General features: G+C 39.6%; 1 protein-coding gene across 1 annotated transcript in view; it reads right to left on the bottom strand.

Annotated features, from left to right (window-relative positions):
- Positions 1 to 1228: 1228 nt before the first annotated feature.
- Positions 1229 to 26634, bottom strand: part of fstl4 (follistatin-like 4) — a 225109-nt gene continuing 199703 nt past the window's right edge. Inside the window, exons 10-16 of the mRNA XM_084137849.1 lie at positions 16689 to 16823; positions 14402 to 14428; positions 10380 to 10498; positions 9472 to 9621; positions 6785 to 6892; positions 4657 to 4766; positions 1229 to 4492 (exon numbers count right to left, since the gene is read on the bottom strand). Of these exons, the coding sequence (XP_083993975.1) occupies positions 3790 to 4492; positions 4657 to 4766; positions 6785 to 6892; positions 9472 to 9621; positions 10380 to 10498; positions 14402 to 14428; positions 16689 to 16823 (1352 nt within the window). The 3' untranslated portion in view covers positions 1229 to 3789. The remainder of the gene's footprint in view (positions 4493 to 4656; positions 4767 to 6784; positions 6893 to 9471; positions 9622 to 10379; positions 10499 to 14401; positions 14429 to 16688; positions 16824 to 26634) is intronic.

Here is a 26634-nt window from a genome sequence, read left to right as displayed (position 1 = left end):
ATGAGCCTCAGCTCTTACTAAAGGTTTTCATGACACACATAAACATGTTGAGGCCGTGAAGAGGTCTATAACACACTGAGGAAACAAATGTACATGATGAGGACAAGAACAGGCTGAAACAGTCTAGGGACAATAGAGTGTAATGAAGACAAATGGAGGAGGACTTAAATGTGACTCAATGAGGCACAAGATGCTTCATTTCTGCCTCGTTGGCAAAAGTCAGGCTGGAATTTCAGTGCTAAAAAGAACCGTGAACAAACACACACACACACACGCATGCGCACGCACGCACACACGCACACACACACACACACACGCACACACAATGCAGATATTAAAAGAATGGCATATTCAATGTGCAGGACATACTGTATTATTATATAAAACATGTGCAGCTAGTTTAGTCTTGAACAAAACACATTTTACGTTCACCACTTTTAATGTTGATCATTTCTCTTGGGACAAACTCATATTTTGTTCAAGCCATTTCCCTCATAAATTGGACACACAATGTTCACACTGCTCTAACTATTCTCTTACAAGAGCATTGCAATGTCTGTGACTCTGGTTTGTGAAGGACACAAACTCCAATCACTCGAAAGTTAATATACGAGGAGCACGTTTATTAAATGATTGTTAGCCCACTGAGTTTAATTAGGTTTGTTTGGGCCTTAAATTGATCATATCTGTGTCCAATGTGATGCTCGTTGAGGTCTAACCATCTGGCTTTCTAAAGTAATAGTGTAGTCATGCATATCTGTCTGAGCCTGAAAGCACACCGAATTGCCAATTTAGCTATTTTGTCTCGAACAGGGTGATTTAAAGCTGCGCCTGTGGTCGTCTCAGTAGTGATGATGTGTGTTCAGTGCAACAGTGCTCTAATTTGCTTCATGTGTTGAATGTGCAGCATGTTTTCTGTTGACTTCCAAAAATCTTGAGCCAGACGAAATGCTGTTTTTTTATTACAAATAACACAGTGGAACTTATAGCCTAACTCTATTCAACAAAAATATACTTTACTTTCATTGTTACTCTCCATTCTATTCTGCAACTGTGTGTTTGAATGTAATATATGAATGTAGGAATACTTTAACGTAACTAAAGATTGCTCTGGACTATGGGTGGCTTGTGTTCGGACAGAATTATATGGAAGCTTGTTTCAGCCACAGAATAAAGTCCTAATTATCTTTTTATATTACAATTCTGACTCTTTTTTTTTTTTTTTTTTGTAATCTAAACTCGCAATTGCGAGAAAATGTCAATATTGAGCTGACTTTTTTCCTCAGAATTGCAAGTATATATCTCGCAATCCCTACTTAATAATGCAGAAGCTATAAAGGCCATCCGAAACAAACAGCGTCAGCTTCTGTGTCTTCAGTAAGTGCTCTGTGTTACTTTGTCCTTGTGTTTTTGGAGTTGATTTGGAGGAAGTTTGGCCAGGCAGAAGTGGACTTGTTTGCCCCTCAGGAGCATAGACTGTTAAAAAAAAATGGACGTAGTGTCCGTGACGTCACCTGTTGGTTTCTGAAGAGCATTTTTGAAGCCCAAAGTGGGCCGTCGCCATCTTGGCAGCGTGTCACGTCCATTGACTTACAATGGAGGGACAGAAAGCTCTCGGAATAAATCTAAAATATCTTTAGATGTCTTCAGAAGAGAAACGGAGGTCTTACGGGTTTGGAGTGACATGAGGGTGAGTCATTAATGACATAATTTTCATTTTTGGGTGAACTAACCCTTTAAGGCCTGATATTCAAGCGAAAGTTCGAGCCTGGGATTTGCCTGGGATTTGCCCGTGATTTTTGAGGGGTTGTCCCTGGCACCCTTCGAGCCCATTGAATCTGTTTCAGAGAAGTTCCTTGCTTTCAAGACATCTTTCTTGCTCACTATTTCCTCTCTTAAAAGGGTAGGAGATCTCTGTTGACTCCTCTTGCCTAGAGTTTGCTCCCATCAAGGTCAACCCTAGACCGGTTTACAAGTATAAAGTTCAGACTAACATAGCATGCTCAGTTGTTTTACATGCCTTTTATCTTCCTCCATTTCAGTTCGTGGACCAAGAGAAACTTAACTTGGTTTGCCCAGTTAGGGCACTCGAGTGTTACGTCCACCGCTCTGCCCAGTGGCGTAAGACTGACCAGCAGCTGGTATGCTCTGGTTCACCCAGACAGGGTTCATGAAGAATAAGCAAGTGGATTGTTGAGGCTATTACTATGGCTCTATAGCTTACGATGTGCTTGACCTTTGTAGGATTACAAATTTAAGAATATGTTTTAGATCTGCTGATCCTACTTCTGTACATAACATCACATAAAAAACTAAGGTGAACTATACTGTATTGGGCATTCAAGGTGAACATGAGGGCATCCATTTACTGATTAGATTTAACAGTTTCCTTAGAAGGGGTTTTGTTAGTCTTTGATCTTCCTACTAAGAGTTGAACTATGTGTGAATGTTACAAAGTCTTAGTTCTCGTGACCATGTGTTGTTTATACAATTTGGGGGGTACCATTATCTCAGTTGGGGGTAATTGCCTCTATTGTCTTCATCCCTAAGGCTGTGTGTAAGGTTAGCACCTTTAAGGACAGCCCACTGAATTGCCTATAAGACACCATGAAAAGTTATGTACTTTAGATTGTTGGACTGCAGCCACGCTCAATAAAGAAGAACTCCTGTTTGAACGCGATCCCAACGTCTCCTGGTCTGCTTTGAAGAAGGAAAAAGTTCCCTACACCTTACTTCGTCTCTAGTCATAAGGGCCTGTTCTACTAGGAGTATGCCGGCCTTTAAGGCTTTATTGTCAGTAGTTTCCCTTCATCAGATTCTACCCAAACAGCAACATTGTGTCGGCCCAGATCCGGCCCACATCTGGTACGTGTTGAATCCACATGTACCAGATGTGGCCCGGATCTGGGCTGACACTATGTTGCTGTCTGGGTACAGCCTGGATTTGGACTGCAGTGGGTTTTAACGTTCCCATAACGTCAACAATCTGACGAAGCCTTGAGTTCCCTCGAAAGGGAAAGTCTCAGTTATGACTGTAACTCTGGTTCCTTGAAAAGGGAATGAGACTCTGTGCTGCCTTGCCATACTTCCCACATGCCTGTGAGTGACTTCAGCCAATCAGAAGCTGTCGCTGTTTGTTTCAGGTATCCTTTATAGCTTCCACGGTACGCCGTCATGTGTCACGGGATGATGTTGCACCAATGAGATTAAAATGATTCAACACATGCTTTAGATGGCTTACAAAGAGGGAAATGCTAAATGTTACTCTGACATGTTTATTATTAAGTGTTGTACTAATAATACTAAAAAACTAACAGACAATAAGCTGTTGAAAAGTGAAGCCAGAAACACTGGGACGATGCAAACAACACAATCTTCTACATTGACATAAACAGACGTGACACTGATGGACACATTTCCTGCAGTGACTGTATATCACAAGTGAACACAATGAAAAAAGGAAAACACTGAAAAACTTTAAAAAGCATTGTGCATAGTTCATCACCTAACCTCTCTGCTTCTTAACACTATTTCTGCTAACAAGGAAGTGCAAAAAATGTACATCTCTCATTAAATTAGCTCACTGTTGCACTGAAGGGTGTTTTCATTCGTTCCGTTGTTCTATAAGGTTTGTTGAATATGTGTGCATGTGTGTGTACTTATACAGAAACCCGTGTTCGTTTAACTCACTACTAGGGTCAAGTCCATTGGCATCCCTTAAAGGTTTTCCCGAGCTTTGGCCCAGTCGGCCGACGCAATCCTCTGCAGAACCGGCCCGCGGTACACCACTCATACCTCACCCACCCACACCACTGTGTTCCCTCTCTTGATGTCGGACACCTCACAGTGAGGGCTGCTCTGTTTGCCGTCCAGAACGAACAGGGACTCGGTCGATGACGTGACCAAGTAGCGTCCAAACACCCCGCTGGAGACCACCACCCTATTGGCGTCTCCCCAAGGCCAGCTGGTGGCTGGAATCGGATCCTTGACATTCTGAAGGGCTTTTTCTCTTCCCGTCGCCAGGTCCGAGAAAACCAGCTCCGAGCCCTGAGCCGAAGAGGTCACGACCACGTACTGGTTGGCCTCTGTGAAGGAAGGCTGAAACTCCAAGTCTGCGAGTGGAATCGAGACATCCACTTCATGGCTTATCTGCAGCTCACCGCTGAAGGAGATGGTCTGGACTTGGAGTTTGCCACGTCGTTTATCTACGGAGACGACGAAACGCCCGTCCGGAGAGACGAACGGCCGGCCGTTGATGTTGGGATTGGGTCCGATGACTGTGTCGCTTACGCTGTCAATGAGAAGCTGCGAGCTCGGAGATGAACTGTTCTCGACTTGGCACTCGATAAAATAGTAGCCGCTTAAGTGAGTGTAGGCCATGCTGGCTGGAATACAGCTGTAGTTCTTCAGACTGATGGTCTTGACGAGACGGAGGGTCTCAAGGTCAATTTTATGCACCGCAGGCTCCCATTTTAAGTAGACAAAGCCAAACCTAAGATGACAATTGTCAAAGACAGGTTAATGATCTTTCTGGTGATTTATTAAGTGCTGCCCTGTTAATTACAACCATCATTTACTCACTTCCAAATTTTGGAAGAATTATGTTGAAAATCTGACAGAGGTCATGCACGCTGAGCAGTGACGATCGTTTCCTACCTTACGTGGGTGATAATGAGGTTGGTGGGAGGAATGTAGAAATCCTCCACTCTTTCAAACGGAGTGTGAACGATCTGACGCTGCTCCACCGCGCTCGCAGAAGTGATCACCTCAAAAGTGGAAACAAGAGAAAGTAATATTACAATCGTGTAGAGTGTCTTAAATCTGACCGGATAAGCAAAGATCTTAAAAGAATAAATAACGTATTCTGTTGTAATATAACTAATGAAATAATCTATGAAAACAGCGTGCTTTCAGTCTGTGCAATGAATGATACTTGCTTTGATATTTTATTATATAATGACAAGACATTATATGAATTTACTCTAAATAGTGGTGCAAAACTGTCCTAGATGAGTGTTTAATCATGCTTATGGTGTTTTCCCAACTCCCAGGTAATTATCATGTATAATACGGAAACAGATTAATTTAAAACATAGCTACTCCTCTAGTCAGTATTCAGTCATATTGTTTGCCAAATTAATTAATCTATTAGAACAATGGTAACACTTTAGTTTAGGGTCCAATTCTCACTTTGAACTAGTTGCTTATTAGCATGCATACAGTTGTAATTATTCAACCCCCATTGCAAATCAGGTTTACTGACAAAATTTACAGACTTTTAGTAGTTTGCAATGAACAAATCAAACAAAAGTAATTGACAAAAATAGCTCAACACAACAAATGTTTCAAGTGGTTTCCCCAAAGTCAACTGAAAATGCAACATTTAATGACTTTTGTAGTCTCAAAATTATTCAAGTCGCCTGACTTGTTTTCCCCCCTCAGGATAGTTTTTGTTTTATTCTTTACTAATTAAAAGCCCTTAATCTCTGTCAAATTGAGTCCTCGCCTCATCCCTTCACCCCAACCCTGACAATATCTGCAAGTACAGTTCTTCAAAACTACTTTTAGGATTTAAAGTACACAATGAGTGCACATTCAATACAATTAAGCACACTTTAATTTCACAAGGGTATACAACCAAGCCATTCATCACACCATATTTGTATTTATAATATGTCATAGGATATTTAGCAGCTTAGTTCACAAGGATTATTCTGAAACCGCTTGGAAACTATGCCTCTAGAAAAGAAAAAAAAAAACAGTTTTTGGCTTGTTAATAAGTGGCCAGTGCTGCTGATTATGAATGCAAACTATGAGTTGTTGGTTTGTGCATCAGTGTGATGAGAGCAGGATCAGAGCCAAGCGCACACATGCGGCTGTATTTCCCCTCACTCTCCTCAGCCCTAATTTGTTTAATCTAATGAGCTGACAAGCAGGTTCAGATGTTTGACTAAGAATATTGAGCCATTTAAAAAAAAATGGGTTTGATATTTCACCTCTCAAGCTGAGCACTGCCTCCGGGCCCGACAAATTGCCCATGCCCGGGTCAATTGCACGCATTCAAAATGAGTTGAATATTATCAAGCCATTTATTTGTGGTGTGAATCCATATCCCCTGCAGCCGATTATACAGCTTCCCGTTAAAAGTGCTCTTTAGCATTTCTGAGTGATTCATAGCAAACGCCTTCATTATTCTGCGTGGCTGGCGCTCTGTGGGCATGCTGAACAAGCAAATACACCTGAGGACTTTCCCACTATTTAATAAAACGTGAATTATTCATGTGTATGGGGGCTGGAAATACAAATTGTTTGTGAAATAAAAAGCCTTTCATTTGCTCTGTCTTTGAGGCTGTGTGTTTCTCAGACGTGTGCTTTGACATAAGGACAGTGATGATCAAACCTGGCAGAGAATAAAGTGGGAACCAGGCAGAAATTTTACACATAATGTAGAAAGCGTCTCATTTGCACACAGTTCTAGTCAGGAGGTCTACCTGGCAGGGAACTGAAATTAATGAGCTTGCACACATGCAATTAAACAAGCTGCAATCAGTGCAGAAATGTATGTCAAACAAAGACTGCCACACATTTACACCTAACGTTCAAAAATACAGACTGTGTTCAAAAATACAGGCTGTTAGCAGATAAACAGCCTCTCAAACCCCACTGATTGAACTCTCAGGCTAAAAAACATCATGGCGTGACGAATGTGTGAGCTTTTTAACTTGCTTTAGAGTCTTTAAGATCTCTTAACAGGGTGAAACACGACTCGTAACTCGAAACTCACCTGTAGCGTAGCGCGGGACTTCAGCAGGTCTCCCCAGCTCAAGACCCACAGCTGATCGTGAGATTTGTCGTAGAAGAGTTTGACGGGCATGGCGTTTGTTTCCACAGCCTGTCATTCCAACAGAGAGAGAGAGGGACATTCATTCACTCGCTTGTCAAGAGCAACTGCGATGAGTAAAGCAACTTAGTTTTAGCCTAGAAATCTAGACGCACCCTAGCGGCAGCAAAATGTATTTCGCAGCCAGGGGGGTCTAGCAACTCTCAATAGATCTTCTAGCTGCAAAAACCTAAATTGGGTCAGGCCAATCACGTCGTGTATAGAGTAGGCGGGGGCGGGCTTAACATATGACGACAGAGTTGCGACGGCTGCCACTTGAAAACAAAGAATGACGGCTGCTGGAGAACAACGGTCTTTCGAATCGGCTTTGGCCGCGACTCTGGAGGACTTGGAGTTAAGTTTTTCTTTGAGAAAAGAGCAAAGAACGGCACTTAAGTCATTCTTAAAAAAAGGAAGATGTGTTCGTCGTTTTGCCGGCCACATATGGCAAAAGTTGAATCTATCAACTAAGCTCCGCTGTTGGGAAAACGCTCTGGTTGGTTGAAGCGCTGTCCTATTGCGTGCAGAGGGAATTTGAAAGACAGCCGTTTATCCCGCCCCTCGGATTAAACCGCGTCTATGGTGAGTTTCCAGACCTAACATCTTGATGTAGGTCTGGCTTGCCAGGCTAACTTAGTTTGGCAAGTGACCTAATAAAGGATGTGGTTTTAGTACCAACACTTTCAGAATAAATGTAAGCTCCAAATGAAGCTGAAGCAGAACCAAATCTCTCCACGGCCCTGTTTACAGCTGGTGTAAAGATGTGTTTTGGTCGATTGGATCACAAGTAGACGAGGGAGACACATTCCCGTTTACACCTGGTGTTTTAATCCGTCATTTGTCCACTTTCAACCACTTCTGTCCTGATTTGTTCAGAGGAGGGTCTATGGGCGGGTAAATGTGTGGGGACGAAATAAGCTCACGCAATTTAAATGAGAATGCGAAAGAAAAACATACGGAGAGCATCAGCTTCAGTTTCTGCTCTGACAGACACAAGACCAGCTGAACGCTGCAAGTGTGTGTTAGAGATCAGGAACGGTGAGAGAACATTGTGCTTTACGTTTTCTCTTCAAACCAAACTTGGGTCTCCAGCCGATAAAGTTTAAACCCCGTCTGGCTCGAGCTCTTTCCATAATGTTTACGTATTAGGTCAGAAGCATTTTAATACCAGATGTAAACAGGGGCTCTAAGCACATAGGAGTGATGTTCATTCCATCCATCATTTATACTTTATCGGCTGGAGACCCAAGTTTGGTTTGAAGAGAAAACGTAAAGCACAATGTTCTCTCAGCGTTCCTGATTTCTAACACACACTCACAGCGTTTGTCTGGTCTTGTGTCTGTCAGAGCAGAAACTGAAACTGATGCTCTCCATATGTTTTTCTTTCGCATTTATATGTAAATTGTGTGAGCTTATTTTGTCCATTACTATAGAAAGATCTGAAAAGGCCCACACATTTACCCGCCCATAGACCCTCCCCTTGAAGAAATCAGGACAGAAGTGTATTTTGTAGTGTGAACTGTCCCTTTAAAAACTTAACAGGCTATTTATTTTCAAACATTTATACTTAATAAACATTTTAATGAGGACTAAATCATGCCCTAGATAGATTAAAAATCTTCTGATTCTTTATTATTGTTCTTTATAGTGCTTTTTTCCACTTTAATCTGTTTGAAACATGTTTACTTTAAACATTTCTTTGTAATTTAAACTTAAGAGTTCTTTTTGTTATAAGAACTAAAAAGTTCTTAAACTTGTTACAAGGACAACACTAAAGTTTTGTAACTTAATTCAATACTGTGATAAAAACGTAATCGATTATCGTGATATGAAAATTTGATACCGTCACGACTAGTCTGCAATCATGGATTCAAGTCAGACATCTCCATATGAACTCAAACCTTTCTTATCGAATTGATTCACATAGGCTTGACAGTTTTTACTGTATGTCAGCTAAAATCAATTTCACATTTGCACTCATGCTATTCAGGACAAAAACAGCACAGCTATGATATAAATTGCTCAACTATATCATGATATAAATATGAGACAAAAACTCACACAGTGTAGTGTTGGGTCATTCGTGAACGATTCGTTCATTGCGCGTCACATGACAAATGAACCAAAGACTCGGAAGGTAAGTTAATATTGTTAGGTAATTAATATGTTCCCTGTAAATTATCTTTGGCAGCATTATAATGATTTCTTAATTCAGGATATGATCAAGATTGCGTAGATGAATGTTTTCAGGGAATTTGGCTGTTAAAAGCATAAGATTTAAAGCCACTTAAATGAACGAAATGACTCGAATAAAGATTTGTTCATTTTGATGAACGTGATCGAACGAGTCAGTAAAATGATCCGAACTTCCCATCACTAATACAGGGGCATTTCTGCCCTGATATTTAGAATTTTAGGGTCATTATAATTGTATTCTATAGGCTTTATCATGCAGTGAGTTGTTGTCTCCCAGACAGCAACATCGTGTCGGCAGAGATCCACACGTACTAGATGTGGGCCGGATCTGGGCCGACACTATCTTTCTGTCTGGGTTGAGAGACACGAAGGACTGAGGAAACACGCATCCTCACCTGCACGACTCTCTGCGCCTGTGTGTCGATCAGCAGAAGTCTGTTGTGAAGCGGCTGGGTCACGTACACGTACTTCTCCCTCACGCTGACCGCGGACGCCCAGACACACTCGTGTGGAGAGACGCCCGCGCTTCTGGGACACAGCTCGTCCTGCAGGGACAATATACATGTTTGCATTATAGAAATAAGAATGTTGGAAATGGAGAATTGTGAAAATACTGTCCTAGTGCAAACAATCTTAGTCATTAAAGGAGTAGTTCACTTCAGATTAAAGATTTCCTGATAATTTCCTGTGATATTCACACATGTTCATGTCTTTCTTTCTTCAGTGGAAAAGAAAAGAAGGTTTTTGAGGAAAACACTCCAGGATGTTTCTCCATATAGTGTCTTCAATGGGGTCCAACGGGTCGAAGGTCCAGATGTGAGTTTCAGTGCAGCTTCAAAGTCTCGACACGATCCAGCCGAGGAATAAGAGTCTTATCTAGACAAACCAGCGGACATTTATAACAAAATAAACATTTATATACTTTTAACCACAAATGCTGGTCTTGCACTAGCTGTGATGCGCCACACATTATGTAATCAGGTTGAAAGGTCACGCGTGACGTTTCTTCCATGTGTTTACAAAGCCAACGTGCAAAGATTGAGTCAAACGCCCAGCGGCCATTTTATAACAAAATACTTTTTAACCACAAATGGTTAAAATTGTCTGAATGAAATGTTTTCCTCAAACACCTTCATTTCTTTTTGACTGAAAAAAAGACAGACATGAACATCTTGGATGAGGTGGGGAAGAGTAAATTATCAGGAAATTTTAATTCTAAACTGAACTACTCCTTTAACCGGGCGTTTATCAAAATACATTTTCTTATTTTTTCCTGTTGTTTTGGGGCTGGGCCAGGACTCACATCACTACCCAGAATCCTCTCTGTCCGCGTGATGCGTCTGCGAATCTCACAGTTGCCAGGCTGCAGTATAATGATCCCTTCGCTGGAGAAGACGTAGAACATGTTCCCCACACTGAGCCCTGCAACAACACACAGGTGCATCGATCACACACGCCATTACTCGTCTTCTGAGAGAAAACAACACCAAACAGGGCTGAGAAAACCGTTCCTAACAATCTGGCTGTCACACGCTTAGACAGCAGAGATTATTAAAACCTCCTGCAACAGGTCTGTCACCAGGCAGAGAACACCAGCTGCTAATGAGTGTGTTCACGTCAGAGGAGTGATGCACACAGAGCCGTCATGTCGTGTGTGAACACACACGGTGGCAGGTAAGCTACGACTGATCAGTGTTAGCGGTCATCCTGATGGCTGTGGTGCCGATGATGATGAGCAGAACGCAGTCTTAACCCTCGGGTGCTCTTCCGTCATTTCTGATAGAAAAATATTACGTTTTGCTTTTTGGGAATTTTTTACTTCATTGGAATGGTACTGCCAACTTTTGAGTTTAGCTTGGAGTGAGATTGGTTGGTTATTGTCATAAGTGTATTGTGATTGTCAAAACATTTTAGTAACTAAACTGAATTTTATTAGGTTTAGTGACAACGTTACAATGTTTACACTGTACAATTTCTGGTAAGCTACGTTTTTTTTATTATTGCTCGACACAAATTTCATGATTTCAATTAAATTCAATTCTTGTGATTTGATTTAATATTGACTCATTTGGATAAATATTAGGTACACAAGATAGGCGTTCATTTTTCTCAAGAAAAAAACTATCTCACCTAATGCTGTAAACACACAGAGAGCCCTATCAGCTGGTAGTATTATTTAAGGTTAAAAATAGACTAACTCAAATTAAATATAATGCATTTTTTTTATTATAATAACAACTTTAATAAAAGTAAAATAAAATAAAATATTTAAAGTAAAAATATAATAAATATGTAATATAGTACACATATTTAGCAAAATAGCCAACTGCTAGCCCATATTATGGTCATTAAATGGCTTTCCTGAGGTAAATGTTATGACATAATTGTTCTCCAGCTGTTTTATTGACCATTTCCGCGGTTGAAAAACACTGATTGGTCGATATTATGTATGAGGAATATACATTTCGATAAGTTGTACTGTATCTTTCAACAGTGTTCGTGTTTATTTACTGTTCGCTAGTAGAGATGATCGGGTCACGTGCCGCTAGCGATCTGTCACGTCACATTTACAAGCGCCAGAACGGTATTTATTGTTTGAATTTCGTAATAAAATTGACAGAATCTGAGAGCTGAGATTTTTTTTATATCATAAGTAACCTGCTCTGTCTAGTCTGTCGGTCTCCGTGTCCTCTTTGCTTCGTGATTTTTCTGTGCGTGAGAAAATGGATGTGTGGCGTGAGAGCGTGTGAAAAGTCTTAATCGCGTGAGTCTCACGGTGAATGCGTGAGTGTTGGCAGCTCTGCGGTACGAAACTTGGTAAAGGTTTTGGCACTTGCTGTGTGAACACACACACACACAAAATTATGGACATAATTTGAAAAGGTTAAATGGTCCTGTAAAAAATAGTCACACTTGTGCTCCTCGCGGTCAAAAATGCTAATTTTCTGAAAAAATCAATGCTAAAATAATATTGGAACAATGTTGAAAATTCAATGTTAAAATAATATTGAATCAATGTTGATAATTCAATGTTTGTCAGTGTTGAAAAGACAAACATTGAATCAATGTTGATTTTTGGTCAGCTTAAATTTCTCCACTGGTTGCCTAGACAATCCTAACATTGGTTGCCAACCGCCAATCAGATCGAAGCGTGGCATAACAGTCAACAGAATTCAAGCGCGAAACAGACAGACAGACGAAGCATTCGGGCAACGACAGAGTGAATTTTAAAGGTAGGCCTAAGTTAATCTTAAATCTCTAATCTTTCATTTCTCATTTTTATTTATCTATATTTCTTACAACTTATTTGCTTTTCCTGGGTGAGTCGGAATGAACTGCTATGTTAAATTTATTAATATGAACACAAACCAACGGCCGGGATTTTCCCTAATAATATATTGAATTTCAATTTGTCTTTTACCAAACGTCATCGTGGGTAAAACCAACAGTGGGTAAATTGTTCATTTTCATTCTTGGGCGAACTAACCAAGTCAAAAAAGGCGATGATTTTTGCTCAACTAAATCATGATATAAATATGAGACAAAAACTCATACGGAGGCATTTTTGCCCTGATATCTTGAATTTTAGGGTCGTTCTAACTGTATTCTATAGGCTTTATCACGCAGTGAGTTGTTGTCATGTTCGTCATCGATCAGCTGTGTGAAAGGTCTGGGGCGGATGCGTTAAATGCGTTAATAATTGTAGCGCATTACTTTTTTTCCATGACTAAACTAATTAAATAAGCGTGCTAAATCGACAGCCCTAAAAAACCCTGCAAGGTCTATAGAACTTATAAGTTATTTTAACTTGAGCACCGCGAGACGCTTAAAGACGTCCATCACGTACATTTTAGGCTATTTAAATTTTTGTTCTGTGTGAACTGAAGACTGAATTCTCAGTATCCTAATGGCTAGAGCTGGAGATCAGCCGAATGTCACACAGACTGGATGAACGTGACACACTAGGGCTTTCCACACTTGAAGGAGTTAACCCTGGGTCATTCTAGACTCTGGGTAAACTGAATCTTAGGTTATTCAGGGTCAGAAAAAAGTCAGAATTGTGAGATAAAAAGTCACAATTACCTTTTTTATTTTTTATTCTTTGGCGAAAACAAGCTTCCATACAAATGAGTCAATTGTTGACATAAAATAAAAAAATTTGTGGATAGATGCTCAGGTTATTAGGAGAATTATCTGAGGAATGAGTTCATACTGAAATCATGAAATCTCTGACTTACACAGTTTGACACGTACGGAAAGATTATTGGGGTCTTTTTCTCATGAGAAGGCAAGCACAATTCTCAAATTGCTCTCATTTGTGTTTCTTCTCTGCACTATGGCCAGGTACGACACAGACAGAGAGAGTAAAATGCCCTTTACCGTGGTAAGATTGGTTAAGTGATCATGAGTAGCTTATCGCTTCATGGTAATGACTAGGGGTGTAACGATTCCCTCATGTCACGATTCGATACATGTCACGATACTGAACTCACGATACAATAGTATTGCGATACACCAAGACGTGATAAAAGGTTAACAAAAACTGTCATGTTGATTAAAATGCTAAATTTGGTTTTACATTGTGTGTGTAAATGAATAGTCTTGGACTTGGTGCTGAAACCCAAAGCACAGAACAATAGAGACGCCAGAATAACAATATTCATGATTCTGAAGCTGAAAATACTGAATTATTGTAGATGAATATGCTTGATCTCTGTCACTGACTAGATATATTTAAAATAATGTAGGACACTATTTACTGGTAACATCAGACATTTGGCATTATCAGGACCCACTAAAATATTCCTCCACTGCATTATTATACATTAAATTCAACATTATATATAGTAGTTTAATGCAGTACTGACACTAAAACTCTGAAAACTTGATTTTTTTAAGCACAGTAATTTTTATTTTGGGTGAACTATCCTCAATACAAATTGTTGCATTTTTGTATTGCGATATATTGTGACACGATATATTGTTACACCCATAGTAATGACATTAAACTAGTGTTTCACCAAGTAATAGTTCATTACCCAAACAGCAACACATGTTTGGCCCAGATCCAGATCTGGCCCACATCCGGTACGCATGTACTGTACGCACACTATGTGCTGTCTGGGTAGCTTAACTTTGTGCTGTTACGACTGGCACATTAATACATGTTTCAGATATGCCAGGATTTATTCATTTCAGTAAGAACTTATTCAGTCCATACACAGTCTCTCAAAAAAAATCTGTGTATTACAAAATACAAACAATATGTATTTTATTTTTCATAAAATGGGCATTAATCAGACAGATAATCAGACATTTATTTACCTTCCTCCCTCCAGAGAATGTTGGCCACTAGATGGACAGCACGAGGAAACACAGAGCAGAGTTAGTGGACAGCAGAGAAACACACTGGACACGTGAGGAGCGGGACTGTCTGTAGTGATTGCACATTAAGAGGATCCCCTGGACTACTTAAAGATCTAGTAATAAAGGCCCTGAAGGTGGAAATGGGCTGCTGGATTAGATGACCTTTATTTCAGGTTTACCCTGTGCTTTTTCTCTGAGATTCCTTTAGCATGTCCCTCTGAGCTCACTGAAGATATTACTAAAGCCTTGTCTCACGCACTGGACATGCACTTTTCAGAAACGTGTCTGGTATCCATTCTAGAAATCAGCAGAAATACTGAAAAATACAACAAACAGCTGTCAGCAGTGTACAGCAACAGTAGAGGAATATTCTGCATTGCTTCTGTTGATGTTTTTATGCGTCTCAGAGATTTACTCAAATTTACTATACTCACTACGTCAATTTCCATTGGGAACAGCTGATATCAGGCATGCTATCAAAGTGAAATTGTATACTTTATTTTCATAACCTCATGAAATATCAACCTGCTCGTTCAATTTTAAGTCTATTTTTTGAGATATTAAATTGGCCTTGAGGTCTCTCAGCTCCCAAACACGAGGGTTATTCAAAAGACTTATTCAAAGGTCTTATTAGAGACGAGTTGAATGCAAAAATAACCAGCCTTTGTCCTCTTCGTATGGGTCTTTTATGAGGCCCTTTATATTCAACAAAGACACTGTGTTACAGAAAATATGGGATGAACATTTTATTATAAAACTTTGATAATGGTCCTGAGGAGCTCATGGACAACACACTACTTTTATTCCTTCTAGTTTTATCATGCTGATGCAAGTCTTCCATGTCTTACTGCATATTACTGACAAGTATTAATATAATTAAGAAATAAGGCATGGGAGGAAGGTACTGATCCATGATTTACACCTCTTTTACTCAACTAAGGCCAAATGTGGACGGAAAATAACCCCCCCCCCCATTTACTGACATACTCAGATCTATAGACCTTCATTTCACTGTAATTGAACACTGTAAATTTAACAGTCCAGAAAATGTCTATAATTTTCGAAACAGGAATTGGCTTATGGGCAAAGACACCACAGGGTTGTTCACATCTGAAGATGTTTATTGCTGTATGACCATTAAAACCTTATTAATGACAAACTGTCCTTCCCGCATTGCTGACTTCATTACATGTGAGCCGACTTGTAAATCCCTCCCAGTAATGACTGAACCAGCAACCCGTACGATAGTGTGCAAGAGTTTACCACTGCATCTTAGCCAACAACACGATTCTCCCAAATACAGTATAGATCATCACGTGACTATAATCACACTGTAAAAAAGTGGTAACCTGCAAATGTTACTATAAAGAGCTTTTTCTGCCTGATTTAAAGGGATAGTTCACCCCAAAATGAAAAATTTGAAGGTGACTTCACTTGACTCAAGTTTTTTTCTTCTCTTGAACAAAATATATTTTGAAGAATGTTGGTAACCAGTTGACGGTAGCCAGTAACTTCCATTGTAGAAAAAAGAAATAAAAAATACTATGGAAGTCAAAGGCTACCGTCGACTGGTTACCAACTTTCTTCAAAATATCTTCTTTGTGTTCAACAGAAGAAAGAAACTCATTCAGGTTTTGAACAACTTGAGAGTGAGTAAATGATGACAGAGTTATCATTTTTGAGTGAACTATCCCTTTAAACCCATAAAAATAGTTTTGTTGGTATAAATTGATATAGGTAGATGGCTGGGTGTTAATCTTTTTTTTTTTTTTTTTTTACTTGAATAAAACCAGTTCAACTAGATCTAGATGGCGGACTAGATCTGCTACCCTGCTGCTAATTATTATTGCTGCTGATGCAGAGCAAGTTTGGACTTGCTACGGCTAACAGATACACAGACACGCTCAACCTTGTAAGCCGTGAGACAATCCCATAGTAGATCTAGGCAGGTGGAGCTGGGGGAGGAGGAGGGGTTCAGAGGAACTAGCCTACAGCAAACACTGGACCAGACTATTTAAATGTTGAGAAAGCAATCTCATTGGCTGTGGGATCAGCAGAGACCAATCAGCTTGTGCCATGCAGTAATGATGTGATTGCTTGCAGATTGCATGTAAAGGACCGATTAACCCTTTAGAGTTTCATGACTGAAATGGATATTTAAGTTAAATATTACCTTTTTTTAGTGCATAGCTCATTACATAATCATTACAATCTTTGCTGAAACAGGTTCTATATCATCACTCACGTGTCTTACGCGCCGAATCTTCCACAAACAGAGATGAGATGTCTTCATCCACGCCAACCTCGTTTCTAGCGATGCATGTATAAGCCCCAGTGTCTTCATAACGCACACTACCGATGTGAAGCTCACTGCCATTAGCTGAAGAAAACAACAACACAGAGTTAGATGATCCAGTGCATGTACTGTGTAATCCCTCTATTTCCTATCTCTTCCCTGCTAAAAAATCCAGCATGGCTGGTCCGTTATGGGATGCTGGTTTGCTTGTCCCCGGCATGGGAAGGAGGAGCGCTGGTGGACCAGCTCAGGTTGACTATGCAGCTAGACCAGCAACTATACCAGCTCTAACCAGCATAAACCAGCCTGGACCAACACGGGATTCATGCTGGATTGTTAAGCAGGGTTAACACTAGGGGTGTGCAGCAGAGTCAATTTAAATAGACATATAGTCGTAAATGTGTATGGTGTGGTATTTTAATTAATATTACTCTGGCAGGCTCTGACTTCTGAGAGACGCACAGAGATGGCAATGCAATATTTGATTTGTGATCACTCTGAAAAAAATCCTTCATTCATAGAGTTTACACTCGTTCACTTCACACACTCATTATTGCGTAGTGATTTTAGAGGATTATGTAAAATATTGTGCTATGAACCCCTGGCTCAGCTGCAATCCAGCAAAGAGGAAGAGTGACTGTGTCTGCCGAATATTTTTCCTATTATTCGGTAGAATTCATATATATTGTAAAGCCATTATCCGTGCCTTTCTGAATAAGGTATTTGGCTTCGGGCACATCCCTAGTTAACACACACACATATACACAGCAAAGAAAAAGTGCCTCTAACAAAATCAACAAGCACCTACAGGGCAATAACATAAATCTCAAAAGTAACTTTGAAGTGTTTGTTCCTACAGTCGACCAATAACATTTTTCATTGACAGAGCTTTGGCTGAAGGCATTCCTAAAACCCATAAAGGCTTCCCTGTGGTGCAGCTAATACTGTGCCGAGTTATAAAGTCCAATACTTGGATTTATTGAGTGTTTGTTTTTTCAGCAGAAATGTTTTCTTTCGAAAATGACCAAAGGAGGGAAAGGGAAAGTTGGCATGTCTTGTCTTCTATTTCAGAACTTTTTCTTTTAAATATGGTTTCTTTGGTCAAGTAACCTAAAAATGTGTTTCATGTGGTGGCATCTAAATTAATTTGTTTATTCAAGCCAAAATATGATGTAATATTGCTGAATAAACCTATATTAAGTTACAACAATGAAAGTAATTTCTCAGGGTCAGATCAAGGTCTTGATGGCACATGTACCAATATTTGACTCATTTCACAAATATACATAAGTTTGTCTCATCTCTGACCATTTTTCCTGGCATTTGAACAGCAGCTACAAATTAATGATGTTAATTAATAATGAAGGAAGACCCCACGCCTAAGCTGGACATCATAGACTACAGCAATCAAATGGCCGAAAGTGCTCTTTTAACACGGACATTTAAAAGGACAGAAGGATGGATCTTTTGCTTCAAGTGATGTGAATGAAATTATATTTATATTGTCTTGCTTATATGTGTTGTTTTATTTTAAATTGTCCATCTAAAAGTGATCAAAATAAGCCATTTAAGCCGTAAAGCAAAAAAAGAAAAGAAAAAAGTGAGTCCTCATGAGAGGGTCCAGTGTCAGGAGCCCGAGGGATGACAGACCATGGAGGAGCGTTGAGCCCAGGTGGAGGTGGAGTTCAGGGATCTACCAGCCAAGGCGGATCTGATGACTGGGAATCCCCAGGCGGATCCATGCAGCTGTTCGGAACCACTGGAGGAGCCGAGGGGCTAAAAGTAGACAGTGGAATTGAGGCATGGGAACTGGATATCTTTTGGCAGAGGAGGAGGGAGCGGGAGGTTGGGCAGGACCATCTGCAGCGAAGAAGTCTTGGAGCTAGGCAGAGCCAACAGTGATGGGCTGAACCAGTGGAGACGAAGATGACTTGGGCTGGATGAATATAACTTGGAAAAGGGCTTAACCAGAGATGACTGAGAAGACTTGTAACTGGGCTTAACCAGTATGACTGAGGAGACTTGTAACTGAGCTTAACCAGTGATGACCAAGAAGACTTTTAACTGGGCTTGACCAGTATGACTGAGAAGACCTGGAACTGGGCTTAACCAGTATGACTGAGAAGACTTGGAACTGGGCTTAACCAATGATGACTGAGAAGACTTGGAACTGGGCTTAACCAGTATGACTGAGAAGACTTGGAACTGGGCTTAACCAGTATGACTGAGAAGACTTTTAACTGGGCTTGACCAGTATGACTGAGAAGACTTGTAACTGGGCTTAACCAGTATGACTGAGAAGACTTGGAACTGGGCTTAACCAGAGATGACTGAGAAGACTTGTAACTGGGCTTAACCAGTATGACTGAGAAGACTTTTAACTGGGCTTGACCAATGATGACTGAGAAGACTTTGAACTGGGCTTAACCAGAGATGACTGAGAAGACTTGTAACTGGGCTTAACCAGAGATGAGTGAGAAGACTTGTAACTGGGCTTCACCAATGATGACTGAGAAGACTTGGAACTGGGCTTAACCAGTGATGACCGAGAAGACTTTTAACTGGGCTGAACCAGAGATGACTGAGAAGACTTGTAACTGGGCTTAACCAATGATGACTGAGAAGACTTGTAACTGGGCTGAACCAGAGATGACTGAGAAGACTTGTAACTGGGCTTAACCAGTGATGACTGAGAAGACTTGGAACTGGGCTTAACCAGTGATGACAGAGAAGACTTTTAACTGGGCTTAACCAGAGATGACTGAGAAGACTTGGAACTGGGCTTAACCAGTGATGACCGAGAAGACTTTTAACTGGGCTGAACCAGAGATGACTGAGAAGACTTGTAACTGGGCTTAACCAATGATGACTGAGAAGACTTGTAACTGGGCTGAACCAGAGATGACTGAGAAGACTTGTAACTGGGCTTAACCAGTGATGACTGAGAAGACTTGGAACTGGGCTTAACCAGTGATGACAGAGAAGACTTTTAACTGGGCTTAACCAGAGATGACTGAGAAGACTTGTAACTGGGCTTAACCAATGATGACCGAGAAGACTTTTAACTGGGCTGAACCAGAGATGACTGAGAAGACTTGTAACTGGGCTTAACCAGTGATGACAGAGAAGACTTTTAACTGGGCTTAACCAGAGATGACTGAGAAGACTTGTAACTGGGCTTAACCAATGATGACAGAGAAGACTTTTAACTGGGCTTAACCAGAGATGACTGAGAAGACTTGTAACTGGGCTTAACCAATGATGACCGAGAAGACTTTTAACTGGGCTGAACCAGAGATGACTGAGAAGACTTGTAACTGGGCTTAACCAGTGATGACTGAGAAGACTTGGAACTGGGCTTAACCAATGATGACCGAGAAGACTTTTAACTGGGCTTAACCAGAGATGACTGAGAAGACTTGTAACTCAGTTTAACCAGCAGAGACATAGACCCGATTCCACAGACAGGGCTTAGATTAAGCCAGGATTAGGCCTTAGTTCAATTAGGGCATTTAAATAGCTTTTATAAACATATCTTAGACTTAAGCCTAAGCCTTGAAACTGGGGGATAGTATAGCATAGATAGAGGGTGAGGCACGCCAGATCAAGTCCCTTGTGAGATCCTCGAGGGAGTGATCTCCCTGCTCAAGTAGAAGCAGACGAACAGCAGGTATATCCATATTTACCCTTTTGCTATTGTTTTTTGTTACTCGTTTTGAGGGTCTCGCGTTCTGTCACAGTGAGCTTTATAGGTAAGCCAAACAGATGAGAATGATGCGTGGCACAGGATGACGATTATCAATAGAAATAAACTTTAATAAATACTCAGAGAAAACCACAACCACCATAAACATTAACGTGAGACAATGAACTGAGAAAAACTGAGGGCTTAAATACACAAAGAAGGATCATTAATGGAACAAGGAACAGGTGTGAACTAATCAGGAACCATGACAACTAATGAATGAATGAGAACTCAGGCAAAACAGTGAAGAGGAAAACTAAACTGAACATGACTATGAAAGATCGCCAGACTGCTACTAGTGTGCCTTCTCTACTGTAAAACCCACCAGCTGCCACTGAATGTTACAGTGGTATGGAAGGGTTTGGGCACCCCTGTAATTTTTCATGATTTTCCTTTATAAATCATTGGTTGTCTGGATAAGAAATTTCAGTTAAATATATCATATAGGAGACAAACACAGTGATATTTGAGAAGTGAAATAAAGTTTATATGATTTATGGAAAGTGTGCAAGAATTATTTAAAATAAATTAGGCATGTGCACCCTTGTCATTTGATTGATTTCAATACCTTTAGCACTAATTATTAGAACTCAAAATTGGTTTGGTAACCTCAGTGACCCTTGACCTCCATACACAGGTGAATCCAATCATGAGAAAGGGTATTTAAGGAGGCCAATTGTAAGTATTTCTCCTCTTTGCATCTTCTCTGAACAGTGGCAACATGGGAGCCTCAAAACAACTCTCAGATGACCTGAAAACAAAGATTGTTCAACATCATGGTTTAGGGGAAGGATACAAAAAGCTGTCTCAGAGATTTAAGCTCTCAGTTTCAACTGTGAGGAACATTGTGAGGAATTGGAAGACCAGAGGCACAGTTCTAGTTAAGGCCCGAAGTGGCAGACCAAGAAAAATCTCAGATAAGCAGAGGCGCAGGATGGTGAGAACAGTCACAGTCAACCCACAGACCAGCTCCAAAGACCTACAACATCATCTTGCTGCAGATGGTGTCACTGTGCATCGTTCAACTATTCAGCGCACTTTACACAAGAAGATGCTGTATGGACGAGTAATGCGGAAAAAGCCTTTTCTCTGCACACGCCACAAACGGTGTCGCTTGAGGTATGCTAAAGCACATTTGGATAAGCCAGCTTCATTTTGGAATAAGGTGCTGTGGACTGATAAAACTAAAATAGAGTTATTTGGGCAAAACAAGGGGCGTTATGCATGGCGGAAAAAGAACACAGCATTCCAAGAAAAACACTTGCTACCTACAGTAAAATTTGGTGGCGGTTCCATCATGCTGTGGGGCTGTGGGGCCAGTGCAGGGACTGGGAATCTTGTTAAAGTTGAGGGTCGCATGGATTCCACTCAATATCAGCAGATTCTGGAGAACAATGTCCAGGAATCAGTGACAAAGTTGAAGTTGCGCCGGGGCTGGATCTTTCAACAAGACAACGACCCTAAACACTGCTCAAATTCTACTAAGGCATTCATGCAGAGGAACAAGTACAACGTTCTGGAATGGCCATCTCAGGCCCCAGACCTGAATATTATTGAAAATGTGTGGTGTGATTTAAAGCGGGCTGTCCATGCTCGGAAACCATCAAACCTGACTGAACTGGAGATGTTTTGTAAAGAAGAATGGTCCAAAATACCTTCCGCCAGAATCCAGACTCTAATTGGAAGCTATAGAAAGCGTTTAGAGGCTGTTATTTAGGCAAAAGGAGGATGCACAAAATATTGAGTTAATTATTCTTTTGTGGTGCCTAAATATATGCACATGCCTAATTTAGTTTAAATAATTCTTGCACACTTTCCATAAATCATATAAACTTTATTTCACTTCTCAAATATCACTGTGTTTGTCTCCTATATGATATATTTAACTGAAATTTCTTATCCAGACAACCAATGATTTATAAAGGAAAATCATGAAAATTTACAGGGGTGCCCAAACTTTTCCATACCACTGTAGTATATATGATAGTTAAAGATCTTACATATAAAGTGGGATAACAGTTTTTCCTATGTGCTGTGTGAGTTTTGAAGGCTGGGTGGTATATTTTTGAGCTCTCTCTCTCTCTCTCTCTCTCTCTCTCTCTCTCTCTCTCTCTCTCTCTCTCTCTCTCTCTCTCTCTCTCTCTCTCTCTCTCTCTCTCTCTCTCTCTCTCTCTCTCTCACACTCTCACACACACACACACACACACACACACACACGATGCTACAGTTCAAGATGTTACTTTGATGGTGTTTCGCTTTTATTCTTATTGAGCTTTGATGCTAATTAAATTCAGCCATAAAAACATTGCAAATGACTTTACTTTCATTACCAAATGGATTTCATGAATAAATAATTCTTCCGTCATTAAAAGGGTCTCTGACAACATTCCTCCATCATTTAATAATAAATGCGAGTCGGCTATAGGATTATTGTGTCTGAGTGCTGAGCTCAGTCGTGATGGGCTTGAGTAGAGAAGCTCATCCTGACCACGCACACATTACATCTCTGCACCTGTGAATACTGACGACAGCATCGTTCATTACTACATCACCTCAAAGATTCTGGGATCCGGTCACCAAAAGATTCAGCGTTTGAAGTAATAATGAGCATGAAGATAATAACTCTGCTTTATGGATGACAATCTCCAAACCAAAGCGGTGCTTGTAAACTGAGAAGACTGGCAGATCTTTTGTTTTGTGTGTGTGTGTGTGTGTGTGTGTGCGAGAGGCACCTCAGGACGGCTGCTCTCGAAGTTCAGCGAGTCTCAGATGCTGTCTTGATCACAACACAAGCATCTCTGAACGCTGTCTGTGTCACTCGAGCGCTTTCATGTGCCGCCAAAGATCACACACACATGCAGGGGAGTTCTCTCTCTCCTCACTTCACCTTTATTCTCTCATCTCTAGCACTCTACTTTCCTGTCCTTCTATTGATCTCATTCTATCTATCCTCTAAATACAGACTCGATTCAAACAAGAGCTTCTCACCGCTGGCCTCTTTACACTGCTTTATACTTTCTTTTGCAGCTTGACTTCATATTTCCATATCAGGTGCATTTATGTACTGCAAGTGGATTATAGACATGAAATTATAATTAGCCTTTTGCAAAGAATTATCATGCATGCAGTATTTGTGAGCTCATATTAATTCAGAGTCTTTAAAACATTCATTTGTCACACCGCAGGGGCATTTAAACTCGAGAAATTGCCACCATTTCCAGGTCCTGATATACAGGATTTGCATTTTCTCTCGTACAGTATATTCATATTCAATTCAACCCCATAAATTTATGCCGATGAAAATAATGTTACGCATTAACTCGTGTGCTGAATGCTGAGCCAAGGGCATGATTTACAACAAAACCTTACAAGAACAAACAGCATTTAAGGCGACAGTGTCGAAGAGGAGCATGAGATGAAATATGAGGCGTGATCTGTGATGAAAACAAAGACAAATCAAAGTGAATATCTCTTAATTTATTATGCACAAAAAGTGAGATTCAGTGCATGTAAAATATTAGCTGTGAAAGTCGATCATTTTGAGTGAACGTAAAAAATATAATTTCCACCACACAATGCTATTGAATACAGTATATTACTGTATGTCAGTCATATACAACCTCTGCCAGTGAAATGACAGTATTAATGTATGTGTCCACTGTTGTAAATTCACAGGAGTAGTGGTCATTTCATCAGCTATTTTTTGTAATTTAATCTTAGTCCTGTGTGAAATGTACTTTTTAGATTTTATCATATTTAGTCAACTTTGTTCTGTTTTTGTTTAGTCAATGAAAACGTAGTCACATTTTCGTCATGGTGCATAATGGTTACATTGATAATCACGATTATTTTGCACAAAATTATAATCGCAACGATTTTTGTCATTTTAGTTTTTTTTTTTTTTTACCAATTTTTTGTTGTTGGCATAAATCACAAATCAAGAGAATGTCGACTCATATGCATGGTTTATTTTATCTCATTTAGTTACCTGATTTATTATAGACTATTTATCATATAAATGAACACACTTTTTCATCATAGTTTTCGTTAACGAAATTAACACTATGTACATGGGTGTTTATTTCCTAAAAGGAAAAATTGCCTATAATTGGAAAAACACACCAAAACAATATTAGTTTTGTGTTTACCTAAAAATAACAATTCATTTAAACCAGGGATTCCCAGTTCTTTTGTCAGCTGAACCCCTTTGATCTAAAATATGTATCTGAATTAGATTTTACATTAATGCTTCAATAATTTAGTAACACATATTTAATCTTTATTTAGTGTTTGAGTGTTTTATTTTGATTGTTTTCATTTTAATATTTTTTTAATTCGATATTTTAATGATTTAATAATTATTCGCTTTTCATCAAGTCGAACCCCAGGTGGGAAACCCTGACGGAAACTATGGCTTGTGATTGTTTACCTTGCTTTATAAATCAAGACTCGTTTTTTTACGTCGCCGTCAGTGCGCTTACACGTCTATCCATCTTTCCACATAGCAATAAACCAAAAATAATCATTGGACACAAAATGACACATCGTGTCTCCGCACTGAGCTAGGCCTGTTATTTGTCATCCTGCGAAAGTGAATTTTTCATCATCTTTTATCTTGATGCTGTACATATTTCCGTGGACACAAACAGAAACAGGAGAGCTTTAAAAGAGCGCTTATAAAATATTAATGTGTGCATGAAAGCAGAGGGAAATGAAAGCAGACAGAAATACACTCACAACACAAGAGGATAATGAATGGCCAGAGAAACACAGATGCTCATCTAAGCTACACCACTTCCACTAACATTCTGTGTTATATTAAACCTCCAAAGAACGAATAAATAACCAGAACCGCTGGAATAACGATGGAGCCGAAACAAATAAATGAGAGAAATGAGACCTTGAAGCTCTCGTCTTTTTTATACAGAACTTAAGCAGCACAAACATCTGATGCAAATCACAGCCTATTACAGGGTGTAATGGACCGACTCAACCAATAAAGTGCTGTCTAATAAGAGGCTACTCTGTAAACAATACTGCACTCCTGCTGAAACCACAGACCTCTTCAGAAGAACCGCGATCGGCATTTCATGGACTGTTTTTATCATCATCATCATCATCATCATCATCATCGTCCTTACAGGGATCCGCAGGTTCACTCGCACAGCGCTTGAGCAACGGATGCAATCCACTGCTGCGAGTGGAGGAGGAAATGAAGACTAGAAGACTATAAATGACTATTTTATAAACATATTTATAAAGACTCATTAAGACCTACACTGCATTATAAGAACAGTATTAGTTACATTTCAGTTATTTTTAGTCATGCATTTGCTTTTTCAATGTGCATGCTCATAATCCATTATACACTGATTTATAAGTATTAATTATTCAGTCGTATGGTTCAGTTCGCAATAATACAGTTACTAACCTAAGTAAAGTTAAAGTGTAGGATGCAATTTTCCTAAAGAAAATGTTAAGAAATCTTGATGTTCTCATACATTTTAAGTTAAATGTTAAATGTAACTAAAGAACAATAATTCCTGTAATAAAATAATGGGGAAAAAACAGAAATCATTAATACAAATAGTTGAAAAAAAAAAAATCTATTTTTAATCTTACATACTATCAAAACACTGCAACACTATTTTTGAAAGTATAATTCCAAACTGCTATAAGCAAAACCATGCATATGGCTGAGGAGATTCATGACCTCTAATGCAAACATTAGCCATTAAAGGCATAATTGATAACTAACTGGTACAGCAAACAAGTGTCTCTGGGTCTATTTTATATTTTATAAATCAGTGTATAATGGATTATGAGCATGCACATTGAAAAAGCAAATGCATGACTTATAAGGAATTATAAAAATAATATAAATGTAACTATAACTGTTCTTATAATGCAGTATAGGTCTTAATGAGTCTTTATAAATATATGTATAGTATAGTTATGCTTACTTATAATGAATTATAGCCCCGTTTATACTTATTTATAAGCATGGGCTTCATAGAAAGTGTTACCGGATGTTTTTCATATGCTTCGTTTCATATGCTGTCCATCACACATCAGTCTGTTTATCTACACGTCTGCCTCACTCTGCTAATTCTGTAGCTTAGTAAATATCACAGTAATATTTACAGATTG

This window comes from Abramis brama (genome assembly GCF_963993115.1).
Source record: "Abramis brama genome assembly, chromosome: 15".
NCBI lineage: Eukaryota > Metazoa > Chordata > Actinopteri > Cypriniformes > Leuciscidae > Abramis > Abramis brama.
Note: the sequence above shows the minus strand (reverse complement) of the source record. Positions and strands in the feature narration are given on the sequence as shown.